This window comes from Peromyscus californicus, unplaced genomic scaffold, assembly GCF_007827085.1.
Source record: "Peromyscus californicus insignis strain IS unplaced genomic scaffold, ASM782708v3 Scaffold_15__1_contigs__length_86483966, whole genome shotgun sequence".
NCBI lineage: Eukaryota > Metazoa > Chordata > Mammalia > Rodentia > Cricetidae > Peromyscus > Peromyscus californicus.
The window spans coordinates 75,856,009-75,869,405 of NW_026294447.1; the positions used below are offsets into that span (position 1 = coordinate 75,856,009).

At 44.5% G+C, this 13,397-nt stretch overlaps 1 protein-coding gene across 1 annotated transcript in view; it reads right to left on the reverse strand.

Annotated features, from left to right (window-relative positions):
- Rad51b (RAD51 paralog B) overlaps positions 1 to 13,397 on the reverse strand; it is a 545,966-nt gene that overhangs the window by 155,837 nt on the left and 376,732 nt on the right. Inside the window, exon 9 of the mRNA XM_052739453.1 lies at positions 8,221 to 8,317. Within this exon, the coding sequence (XP_052595413.1) occupies positions 8,221 to 8,317 (97 nt within the window). The remainder of the gene's footprint in view (positions 1 to 8,220; positions 8,318 to 13,397) is intronic.

Sequence of the window (13,397 nt, forward strand, 5' to 3'; positions counted from 1 at the left end):
GCTATATTTTGGCTCCTACTTTCATAGAGATAAGAGACTCTCAATGAAATCTTCACAGAAGAACTTGGTTAGATTGAAACGTAAATTTGGAACCAGCCTCTGTGGGTTAGAATCCTGGCTCTACCACTAACTCTGCTGCCATACACGCCCTCGGCCCTAGGTCTAGGCCCTTTGTCGGTGAGACGGGGTGACGGATACTGTCTTTTTACAGAGTTGCTGTAAGGATTCTATATGATGATGGCAGAACAATGCCAGGCACACAGTATATGGTCCATAAATAACATAACACGTTTTCATGGGCTGACCTTTTAAAAGTGAACTTCAGCGGCCTTCTGTTTTTGCTTTCAAAAGAGCCATGAAACCTTCTAGTATCCTCTCTACCGCAGCCTACAGGAAATGCCACTGGCGATGTAGTGAGAATTCAGATGAAAACACATCTGTCTTGGTACCCGTGATGCTTCCCATAGAGACTCACTGACCAAGCAGTGGTCCTCACACTGGGATCTCTGGACCGGCACTACCCTGTCCTCAACGGCTCAAAACTTGGGAGACTAATCCAATCTTTGTTCAACAGAAACTCTAGGAGTAGAAGCCTGGGAATGTGGGTATTAATAAGCCCTCTAGCGAAAGTTCAAGAGCCACCAGAAGAAAGGCTCTGGTGGAGAAATGTAAGTGCTCCGTACTTTTTACTGAAGGGCAGATCTACTCAGAGAAATCCTCCATCTTCTTTGGGCCCATGGTTCTGGAACGAGTTGACACAAACCCTAGGTCAGAGCTTGGCTGGGCTATTCTTAGGATGGACTACCTGGCAGGACCTTGTGACACTCTACCTGCTAATCCCAGTCAATCCTACAAATGCATTCTGAAAGCACTTCACGTCACGTGACAATATGAAATAAACAAATCAGCTACTTCCCCCTTCTCATGATCAATCTGACCTACTGGCCCCCCATGCCTGGTATAGAATTCTCTGTGGTGATGATCAGTAAGGATATCTTCTCAGAGATTCCTCCCAACTGGAAAGCCTCCAAGATCATATCATACTCTTTGGCCGTTACCCCCCCGCAGCTGAGGCAATCGACACCGCCAGGTTTTGAGGGCTGCATCCCTTTGATTTTATTGACCCTTAGACCTTAACAGAAACATGTGCAGATCTGGGAAATCAGACAGTAAATTCTAGATGGCAAAGAGGTCTGAGAATAAAGGGAACTGCTTTCAGATCATCTATCCCAGGGCAGGACACTGAGATGGATGACGGTAATCCTAATATCTGGGAGGTAGAGACAGGAGGATCACACATGTAAGGCCAACCTGGGCTACAGAGTGAAACCCTGTCTCAAAACAAAGTCCATAAGATGGCTTAGTGAGTAAAGCAGCTCACTAAGCCTGATGATGAATTTTGTTGTAGGATATTTTGGTCACACTCTGGCACTCCAGAGACTGACAATAAAGTTTACTTTGAATCAGAGGGCAAAGCTAGCTACTAGCTGACCAAAATTAGTCATAGAGGTTTTGGAGGACTGAGGACATATAGAGAGACACAGGAAGTAGTAGGATGGGGCTTAGAAAGATTCTTGGCCTTTTAGGGTCAAGGAAGGAGAGAGAGAGGAGGTCACTGGTCGCTTCTCCCCCACTTCTCTGATCATTCAGGCTCTTACCCTGATATCTGACTCCTGAGTTTTTATTGATAAAGAATAATTAGATAAATGCCTCAGAATTTTATCTCTGGGACCTACATGGCAGAAGGAAAGACCCAATTCTCACAAGTTCTTCTCTGACCTGCCCACATGTGTGTGTCACTGTGTCACACACATACACATGAGTGCTCACATACACAAAGAAATAGAATCGTAAAAATTCAAACGAGACCAAACCCAAACCATCTCTCCAGGTCTCACAGAACTACCGCAAACACCGTTCTTCCTCTCGGCCTGCGCTCCACCTGCATCTCCCTTCCCCGATTAAAAGTACTTCCTGGTGTTTGACTTTACTGTTTCCTCTCTCTTTGGATCCCTCAGCCATGCTTAGATTGCCTCCTTGGCCTCCTTGCTGAAAACCCTCAACTAGTTCCCTCCCTCTTGAGATTTACAGCTTTTCTGACGTTTCTAGGCTGTGCCCATCTCCTCTCAACTCCATTTCTCCTGCCTCACATAATATTTAGACATTCTTTAGCCAAACACCACACATTTCTTATGCTTTTAATCTCTTTTTTTTTCTATAAATTAGACTTTCCATGGCATCAAACAGTTGCTGGCAGTAATATAGGCACAGTCAGGTACCACAGTTCTAGAATGCAGGGGATGGGAAATGTGGGCAGATGTGTGTGCCCTTAGGAAGAGAAACCCGTGAAACGCCCTGTGTATTGACATATGTAATGCCCTGTGTGTTGACATATGTCTGTGGCTTTGGAATAAAAAACTGAAAGATCACTGGGTCCTTTAAATATCTTTATCCAAAACTCAACCCCAAGGCGCTGCAGTCTCCAAATCTAAGGTTTTGTGGGAAGCATGGTGACTTCTGTCCCTGGCACTATCCCTTCCACTCACTGTGTGGCCTTTGAGTAATTCCTGTTTCTCTTTCATGCTTCAGTTGCTCGAGGTAAACTAAGAGATTTATCATTTTAAGACATTTTATAGTACTATGGAAATGCTAATACAAATGCTGTTAATAGCAGTTGTTACTATTAACCTCAAAATCACATGGTGATACCTGATGCCAATTATACCATAAGCACCAACTGGAGCCTTCCACCATACCTCTGAAGAGTGGGTATGAACCTGTTCCACCCATGTCCTTGTCTATGTGATCCACACAAACCTATGAACTTCAGGGTGAGCTTGAACTCTGAAAGGCCTTGGAGTTAACTTGTGGAGAGTTGGCAAACTTGACCAACCCACCCAAAAGTTTGTGGTTAATGGATTACAAATTTGGGTAATGCAGAACAATAAATCACAACGAAAATAATAAAGCTGAAAGTACACACAATTTAAGCAGAAACACCAGTGTTTTTTATCGGAAATGAAAGAAACCATTGATCATAGCAACTGTCTGAGATTAGCAGGGAGCCACATTTTCAAACATCCTGCAGTAAATCCAGAGCAGATCCAGCTGGAAAGCAAGAGTGGAAATAAAACTAGAAAATTCATACCACGCTTTGAAGTCTGCTTCTTTCACAACCACGAGTCCCTGATTCGCCCCAACCATTCCGAGCTGCCTTTGCTTGCTAAATTTATTTTAAAAGACACACAAGCCACACACACTTGCATATAATCTTTCAAATGGACTCCAGCTTTTTGCAAGGGTGGTTTGTTGGGGAATTTGAATCCCAAAAATACTTTCTCTTGCAAATGAAATCAGCCATCAATTCCCCTGACTGCAACAGGAATAGAAAGGCGTTCCAGCACTAAAGCTAAAAAACATTTTGGGTTCTAGAAGAAGTGCAGTTTAGTCTTCTTTTGTTCTATCCTTGACCCTGCAGTGCACTTTTAAGTGTTAGTTTCCATGTGCTATAATCTACCCGAGACTACTAATGGAGATACAAAGACACCAACATGCCCGATGCCAGAATGCGGGACAGAAGCCTAGTAATGCCTTCCATCCCGTGGAGCCACCTGGGACTCCCCAAGTGGGCCAAGTCACTGTTGGAAAGTAACTGCTGCCCTCCTAACCCATCAGAAGGAAGCAAGAGAAAGGGTGGGGTGAGCAGAGTGTCAGTCTTGATACGACACATCAGTGTCATTTACCAACTATGTCCCAGGTCGGAATAGGATATGCATGTGTGGGCAGCTGGATCACTAGATCCTTTCCCTAATGATCAATGTGGAGAAAGAGAGACCCTGTAACTGAGACCCAGCACTGAAGGGACCCAGGTCCTTCAGTGGCACAAGGAAGAAGCAAGAGCGGAGAAACAGGAAAGTTGTAAAAACCAATGATTGAGCTCCGACAACTTATGTGTCAGGGTTTCTGCCAACGGAACAAAAACGGAAAAAGACACTTTGAATGACTTTACCCACTCAGGCCTAGGATTATGGAAAGTGTAAAACAATAAAAATCATTATTTTTACCCAGTCTCTTTTGTGAGACTGCAGGTTGGACAAATAGAACATTGCTGACGTCTTTTCCAGCCCTGCTGTTATTGTAAGGGGGTCTACAGTTCAACCCCCTGGTGGGATTTTAATTCTAGCATACAGAGTGAGGCAAATGACCTCATTGCTGAGGCTGCTCTAGTTCGTAGGGACACTTTGGTATACTTGTCACACCCCCGTATGGCTTTTTTCCTCATTCTATATATGTTTCTGGGCTTGTCTGTCTCTTATTCTCTTTGTGTCTCTTCCATACAAACATATGGAAGAGTGTGAACCCAGGGAGACCGAGAGGCACACCGGGATGGGATGACTTTGCAACCCCGCTAAGTTGGCATGAGTCCCGAAAGTTCTATTTTCTCCAATTCACGAGTTTGTGAAAGGCAGATTGCAAAATGCCGAATTCATTGAACGTGTCCTCGTAAGAATTCCTTCTCAAGGCCCAAGCTGCAGGGCAAGAGTAGGCTGAGAAAGGCCTTGGCCTATGGGGTCCACTTCTCCCTTCTTCGGCCTTCCCACCCAGGAGCCGGGTAACTCAGCACTGGAAGGAAACCTCAATGCAGGCACTCATGCCGTGGACCCAAACTGCGAGCACTGGGTGTGCTTGGTCCAGACAACAAGCCAGGCACAAAGTGAGTAAGGCAGAGGCAGCACCACACAAACAAAGACCTCTCAACTCTACAGACATTGGGAGGGCACCAGCTGGTCAGCTGAGATGAAAGGAGGAGGGGGAGGAGGAGAGCGCCTCCCATCTCCTGCCTTCTCCTCCCCCATAGCCATGCTTGTAGGCAGCCAGGACTTACTTTTATAGCCCTGTGCAGATGACCTTGTTCCAGCTAAGATAGGGGCTCCTTTGATCTCAGCAGGGGATGCTCTGGGCCTGCAGCTGGCCGATATTAATAGCACAGGATCAGCTTGGGCAGAAGAGATGGCTTGGTTGGACCGGGTCACTTGTATTCCCTTTTCTGCATCAGAGCAGAAGGGACTTCATTTCCCGGATCAGCTCCTGCTGGGTGCTCCTCTTAGGTCAACCCAGATCATTTTATTGCTGGCTGCTCTTGGCTGCCTGCTCTCCAAACTGTTTTCGAGCGAGCACTGTTTAAGCAAGGGCCTCTGCTCTGCAGCTGAAATCCATTACAGGACTCTGTAAAGCAGAAGAACCACCCGTGGCTGGGTGCTTCCCAGCTGCAGACCCTCCTCACCATGTCAGCACTGAAAACGACTCGAGCAATCTTTTACTCCTTCAAAATAACACCAGACAGAAGAAACTGAGGCCCCAAAGATCTGCCCATGGTCATAGTTACCACATATTCAAAGGTCAACAAATAAAAGCCTAAACCCCACAAGTAGTTTATTCTATTTTATGTTATGTATTTCACATCTCTTTCATAGAAACTTAGGGATCACTGCAATATATCTGAGCAGGAATGCATGTTCTAAGAAATGCTCCCCCCCATCAGTGTGCTTTTGTTTTTGTTTTTTGTTTTGTTTTTTGTCTGAAGTTCTGGGGATAGAATATCGCTGTCTCATGAGTATTAGGCAAGTGCTTTCCCCTGGCCAAAATCTGTTTATTTTAACTCACTGGTAAGTAACTCCATTATAAACTTCGGGAAAAATATTTCCATGCCCTATTTACATGTTCCCTCAATACAAGAAAAATACCTTAAAAAAACAAACCAAAACAAAACAAAAAAACCAACTGCTTCAATTCCCTCTCGGGTTTCATCACTAGGAATAGTTACCTAAGGATGAGCTAGGAACGCCCTTTCCTATGAACAGCTCATCATTTTCCTGTTGCCATTACACTAGAGTTCAAAGGCATTTCTTTTGTTTGTTTGTTTGTTTGTTTGTTTTTCGAGACAGGGTTTCTCTGTGTAGCTTTGCACCTTTCCTGGATCTCACTCTGTAGCCCAGGCTGGCCTCGAACTCAGAGATCCGCCTGCCTCTGCCTCCTGAGTGCTGGGATTAAAGGTGTGTGCCACTACTGCCCGGCTCAAAGCCATTCCTTTCCCTCCATTTTGTTCCACTTCTTTGCTTAATATAAAGCAGGGAGACAAGAAAAAGAAATCCACTTATTTTCAAATAAAGAAGCAAGATACTCTCTTCTGGTTTCCTCAGAGCTGAGCAAATTTGTGTGTGGTGTGTATGTGTGCATGTAAGGTTTGTGAGCGTGTTTGTGTGTAGTGTGTTTATGGTGTGCATGCGTGTGTGTGTGTGTGTGTGTGTGTGTTGTGTGTATAATTATAGAGATTTTTAATGGCATTCCTAGGCAGAGTGCTGGTCACTCTTCTGTGGTACTCACCTAATGTCCCCTTACTGCTTATAGCATGTCTACACCTTTTGGTTGGTCCCTGTGATAAAAACACGCACACAAAAAGAATACAGCATAGGGCTGGTTCTATATTCAGTAGTAAAGCACTTGCTATTACAATCTGCAGGAGACCCTAAGTTCCATCTCTCGCACCAGAGAGACAGATCTACCGATTTAGTTTTAAAATATATGAAAAGTTAACCTTCTTAGAGCATTTCTTTACAAATCCAAGCAGGCAGAGAGGACACAGAGGAGGGGGAGCGCAAGGCCGACCGTGCAGGCCAGGAGGCTCTATGCAAGAGGCAGTCTTGGAGCCTGGAGGCCTGGCCTTGGGAAGAGGGGTGAGAGGACAGAAGAGAAAGCCTTCTAGAGACAGGACGAAGGGCAGCAGAAGGCGGCACACTTGACCAGACGTTTGATTCAAGGACTTAGTGGGTTGACCAGCAAGGGGAGGGCTGACTGGGAAGGGTTAAGAAGGATTAACCTTGTTTAGTGGGGTTCTAGAAACTAGACCACTCAAAAGAAAAATACTGGAGTTTCTGCATTTGCTGACCCCCACGTTGTATTACACGGTTGTTACAATAAACCCCAAGTCTTTGAACATTTTCAAATTGGCACACTTATTTTAGCACATCCTCCGAAAAGACAATCTTCAGCATTTTGAGTAGGAGGGAGACACCCTGGAAGAAGGCCAAACAGCAGAATGGAAACAGAAGGTCTTACAGGGTTTATTAAAATGAGCCAATTATGAGTTTTAATAAATCACTTGATCATAACACAAATCACAAAGGAAACGAAGGGACACATGAAAGATATATTTGCAAAGAAAGCTAAAGTCAATCTTGATGAGAGGGGTTGAAGGAGAGGTGGAGTCCAGCTAGTTCAGGCTCTCAGCTGAGGCGGCAGGAGGATCAGAGAGCACTGAACGGAGAGAGAAGGGGCAGACAGAACACCTCACAGCTTTCTTAAACACGTCAGTAGTTTTCACTATGAAAAACACCACCAGGAAGCAGACATGTGGGGCTTCCAGTCTGAGACTACAGCGGTGCTGGTGCATGAAGACGACCTGGTCAGGCAGTCAGGAGCCTGTCTAGGCCTGAAAGTCCCCTGTATTCCATCATGACCAGTTCTCAGAAAGCAGAAAGGGAAGGTGGGCCTGGAAAAACTCTGTGGGTCTGCTCCGGCCCCTCGCACTGTGCCCCAAATTCAACTGCAACTAGAAAAGCTCCGAAATGTCAAGGGAGGACTTTCAACAAAACTAGAAACCACCTTCTGGCTGCTGCTGTGGTTCCCCCAACGACTCAAAGTTCACTGCCTTCAAAATCCCAGCCAGTCTGACCTTTGCTAGTAGGAGGCGGTAGAGAAAACGGGCAGATTTACAACTGTGGAGACTTTGTCTTGCTTCTTCTGTAAAGCTGAGCTGGAATGTCAGATCTCTTGCCCAGGGAACCACTGCACACTCACAGGCAGTCCAGGGGTGCTCAGGACAAATAAAAGACAAGATCGCGACGGGACCACTAGTAAAAGCAATGCTGGCCCATCAGTCTCAGAAACAGAACTGGTTAGCAAGGCACCACAGCGGGCTGACAAGACTCCCTCCAGGGGGAAGGGATGGATGTGTGTGAAGATGATTCAAAGGGAACTCACTCGGAGACCGCAAAAGACAAGAACAGATCAGGTGCCCAGCCAGATGTCCAAGCCTAAATCACCAGGCTCCAGCAGGCTGCACTGACCAGCGTCCAGTAGCCATGTCTCCCAGCTCTCAGCAGGAGGCAGGAGGCTGCATGTCAGTGTCAAGTTTCAGTCTCTCCAGGACAGATCCTTTACCTTCAGACAGGGACAAATCATCAGCCGGAGACACCAGGTCTGCTTGAGAAGGGAGGGCTCCACTCAGATGGGTCGTAATTTGATTCGTCAAGATAACCTGTGAACAGACAGGGAGAACAGGGCGGGAGGGAGAAGAAAGAGAGAAGACCAAATTAATTATTAGAGCTATCAGAAGGCAGACTGTGGTTTAGGAGGAGAGTGATAAAGCCAGGCAGGAAAACCCCAGCTCTAACTTTAACAGGCTTATCTTCAGGCAGGGCCTATCCGTATTCAAGACCCAGAAAACAAGCAGGTGGGCTTTTTTCAGAGCCAACATGGCTGAGCAGGCTGAGAAGTGTTACAATATTACCAAAGGCAGAAGAAAAACCAGAACTAAGATGCACATGCACATTTTATAAAGTTTATCGAATTTTTGAAAACTACGGTCCCAAAGCTAAGATATTGCTGGTACTGATTCTAAAGTAATCATTTAAAGTTTGGGGGCCAGTGGGTTCTTACCGTTATCCCCAAAGCCAGTTTTATTTTCAAATGTATGAAACAGAAATAAGATTCACCCCTAAAAGAACAGCAGAGGTGTCTTTTAAATTAGTTGATGAAAGCAAAGAAGTGTAGTGTCACTACGCACTTAAGGCCTAAGTTAACACAACTTTATTAAAGTCCACGGCCGGGCGGTGGTGGCGCACGCCTTTAATCCCAGCACTCGGGAGGCAGAGCCAGGCGGATCTCTGTGAGTTCGAGGCCAGCCTGGTCTACAGAGTGAGTTCCAGGAAAGGCGCAAAGCTACACAGAGAAACCCTGTCTCGAAAAACAAAAACAAAAATAATAAAGTCCACGGCACTTAAAATCCCTGGGAAGGACTCTAAACCGCTTACTTCACATGACCCAATGCTATACTACGCTTTTATATTGGTGAGTCAAGAAATTTTCTTTCCCTTCAAAAATTCCATTAGTAAAGTGTATTCTATTGTTTAACAATCTACAGAGAGAATAAAATGCAGACTCTGTTACCAAATTCCAAGAACACACTCATTTTCAAAAGTTCTGGGTGAGGTTCCCATCACGAGTAGGAACCATTGGGCCTCTTGGTCACTTGAAGGAAATGTCTCCTTGTGTACAGGCCAGTGTTTGGAACGTGTACCTAAAAGAATAGAACTGTCTTGGTCTGTTGAGAGGGTTAGCTAATGGGTTTGCCATCCTGATATGAACAGCATCGTCTCTTTTTAAAAATTTCTCATGGTGCTGGGGATTGAACCCAGGGCTTTGTGAATGCTAGTCAAGTACTGTAGCTAGAGTTTTCCGGCCTGGCCCACAGTCAGGACAAATCTCTGTCACTCTCCAGTCGCACAGTTGCTCAGACCCAACCAAGTAAACACAGAGACTTATATTGCTTACAAACTGTATGGCCGTGCCAGGCTTCTAGCTATCTAGTTCTTACATCTTAAATGAATCCATTTTTATAAATCTATACCTTGCCACGTGGCTCGTGGCTTACCGGCGTCTTCACATGCTGCTTGTCACGGTGGCGGCTAGCAGTGTGTCCCTTCCGCCTTCCTGTTCTCTCCTTTCTGTTAATCCCGCCTATACTTCCTGTCTGGCCACTGGCCAATCAGTGTTTTATTTATTGACCAATGAGAGCATTTGACATACAGACCATCCCACAGCAAAGTACTCTACCTCCAGCTCCACTGTAAGGCATTCACATTAACCAGCTTTTCTACCACACCTCTGTGACTGTCTCTTCAATGGGCCAGTGGTACATATAAATCCTGAACCAATGGCAGCTTCATCGAGGGGTCAGAGGGGACAGAGTGACAAGGTCAGGTTCAGTGATGAGGGGCTCTATATTAGCAGAGACAAGCTCTGAGAGGCACCAGTATCAGGGGCGCTGGCAGGCTCCAGCTACTCTGCAGTGCTGGTCAGGCTTTCTAGGCCCACACGGTACTGGCCACTCTCAGAGCTCATACCCCTCCTTCTCTGTGCTACTTCTCATCTAGACTGGTAAGAGTCACACCGGCTGTCTTCAATGAACACACCTAAAAATAACAACTGTTCATGTGAAAGAGTGTGAGTGAAAAATTATGTTGCCCTCTCACTTCATGATATATACTGCAAACTTCAGAGTTTAATATAGCTGGATTCAAATTGTGATCTTTGTTTTTTTCTTTTTTTAATTGTGACTTCTGAGAAGTCTAGCTATATAAGCCTTGATTTTGTTTATTAAAAATTTTTAGTAGCATATATTCTTTGTACGAAGTGATAAGTTTCAAAATGACATTTTCTTTGTTCTTTTTAAAATTTATTTATTTCTTTTGAGAGAGAGAGAGAGTCTTATTATGTAGTCCAAGTTGTCCTGGAATTCATTATGGTGATCAGGCTGGCCTTCTGAGAGCCAGGATTAAAGTGTGTGACACAGGACCAGCCCAATAACAGTCTGTTCACTCACGAATATCATTGACTACACTCCATACCCCTCTGCTACGTTATGCTTATTGGATGAGTTATCTGTGGACGTGAAGGTTGTTTCCTCTGAATTATTTCACAGTTATTTTTAGTTGGTTAGGTTTGGAATGAGGAATATGATAATAAAAAGTGAGCTTTCATTTTTGTGGGATTCTTCCAGATGATGGCTTGGTGAGAATGACTAGACTCTAACAATGTGGTAGCAGTACACACACACACACACACACACACACACACACACACACACACACACACACACACCACATACATATATACAAATATTTCACCAAATATAGTACCTATCATGGAAAGCCTGTCACCACATACACTGGGGACATTAAGAGGAAAGGGAGCAGCATGGCTTCTTCAGAATGCTATAAGTAAATGAGACAGCATCAGCTAAAATATTTCCATCTCTCTTTTTCAACGTTGGTTTTTTAACGGAAACACGTACTGAGGTGATGCTTTTACTGTATGGAAACGGGTAACAGTCTGCAAATCTCCAGTGAGCCACAGATGCTTCAAAAATAGCTCAGTGGCAGAGCACTTGCCTAGCAGCTGAGGGGATCTGGGTTGGATTCCCAGCATAAGAATGAAAGGATGGGGAGGGGAAAGGAAGAGTAGTGGAGGGAAGAAAGGAAAAATACACATTTCCACTGAAGCAGATGGAGAAGAAAACCTTGCCTCTCTCTTCAGTGGCTCTGCTGATTATCTTTCCCTTGTTATCATGTGTCTTCAAGCCAAGGCGCTGAAGGCATCCACTGCCCGGAAACTTGGGGGCTTGCTAATCACATCATCTGATGGAATTGTGTGGTTTTCTAAATCTGTGTTTAGCAAAATGATGGAACAGAAACACTTCCAAAAGCATCAATTACAAATAATCACAACTTGGACAGAAGCCTACAGATGTGTTTTTCTCTGAGGCAATCTGGAGACGTGAAAACTATGCTCTTAAAATAACTTATAAAATACTACTGCAGAGTTATAAACAGCGTCTTAACACTGTCTGGTTTCTGAAAATGAGTTCCGACTGCATTTCAGAGGGCTTTGCATAGACTCTGCTCAACTGGAGCAATCGGGGCTTCTGATATCGGACATAAATCTGTGTGAGAGCAGTTTGCACAGAGGTTGAGGGCACTGGCTTCAGAATTAGGCAGACTGGAGTTCAGAGCTAGGCTCTACTGTTGCTGGCCTACAAGACACTGGCCAGTGTAACTTCTCTTGATGTGATAATAACCCCCAGGAGCTTGAGGATTAGACTTGACAATTAAAGTCTTTAGCACAGTACCCAACCTATGACAAATGGTACCTCGTCACTGTCCCTAGCCATCCTTTGCTGGTTGGGCTTTGCTTGTTCAGAAGTCTCACGCCCAACTTTACATAGTAGCCTGTTAGTATGCACATGTATGGGTGGTTTTTTTGTATCTGTTAAAAATTGTAAAAATAGTTTCTCATCTCTAACAAAAAAAAAAAATCACAAACAAAAGTCAGGGGTGTCTTTGTACAGCATATTGTTCGCTGTTGACAAAGAACATACATTTGCTATTTATATCTTTAAAAGCAATAAAACTTCAATTGAAAGTGCATCTGTTATTTTCACCATTTCCTTAAAAGCATGGCTAATTGAAAACACAACGTAAGTACATCGGCATCAACTATAACTACAAAGCCAGAGGGGGACTCTTGGACAAAAGGGAAGATAAGAGTTTTAATGATCATAGTTTCATCTGAAATCAGGAGGAGACTGAATCTGGTTCATTGTTTACTAGGAGAACACCAGCCTCCTACTGAGAAGGGGGACAAAAAGACCTGCAAGTTATAGAGTAACTACTGTCTTGACTCAAATTTTTTTATGAAGAGATAAATGACTTGTTTTCTAGCACTGCCTTGGATGCATAAAAGCACGTTTGTATACAAAAGGCATCCGCATAGAATGGAGCATAGACCATGAGTCCCACTGCTAATACTCTCCTCACACAAAGAGGGGGACATTTCTTCCTTCAAAGGTAAGTCCCCATGCCAAGTCCACCATGGCTCTGGCAATGAACCTGACTAGAGTAGTGAGAAAATGAATAAAAGACAGACAGATGGGCACATGGACAGAAAACTGGGATAGGGCAGTTTGGGCTTCAGCTGGAGAAACCATAGCACCCCGGAATCTCATCGTGTTTATTATACACAGATGAACAAGGATGTGGGGTTATTACATACAGATAAACAAGGAGGCAGAGTTTATGGAGTAGAGCTGGATTAAGGGGACGGATTTAGCTAATCTCCAAAGGAGCAGTCTCTGGATGGGACCAGTCTCAGACTGTAAAGATCTGCGGAAAGAAAGCTTCCAGGAGTAGCCATCAAGGGTACCATAGCATACCATGAGTATCAGCATCCACTGGAGAGAACAGAATGGAGGGGTACCAGGCCCAAAGGCAGAGCCTTTGACAGACAGGAGTGCCTTCTACTAGACTCTTAGAAGACAAGCAAGAAGACAAAGCTTGTACTCAGCAAGGGTAGAAGAGGTAGAATGTAGTATCTGGTCTTGTTTAGCAGCAGAAGAAATAGTAATGGTCAGCAAACTAGTAACTCAATATTTGTAAGTCAATGAACTAGTTCTTAATTCTTTGAGAATTTCATACAATGTATTTTGATCACATTCATCTCCCAACACATTCCTCCCTGACCCAGCTCCACCTCTCTACTCCCCCAACTTTGTGTCCTCT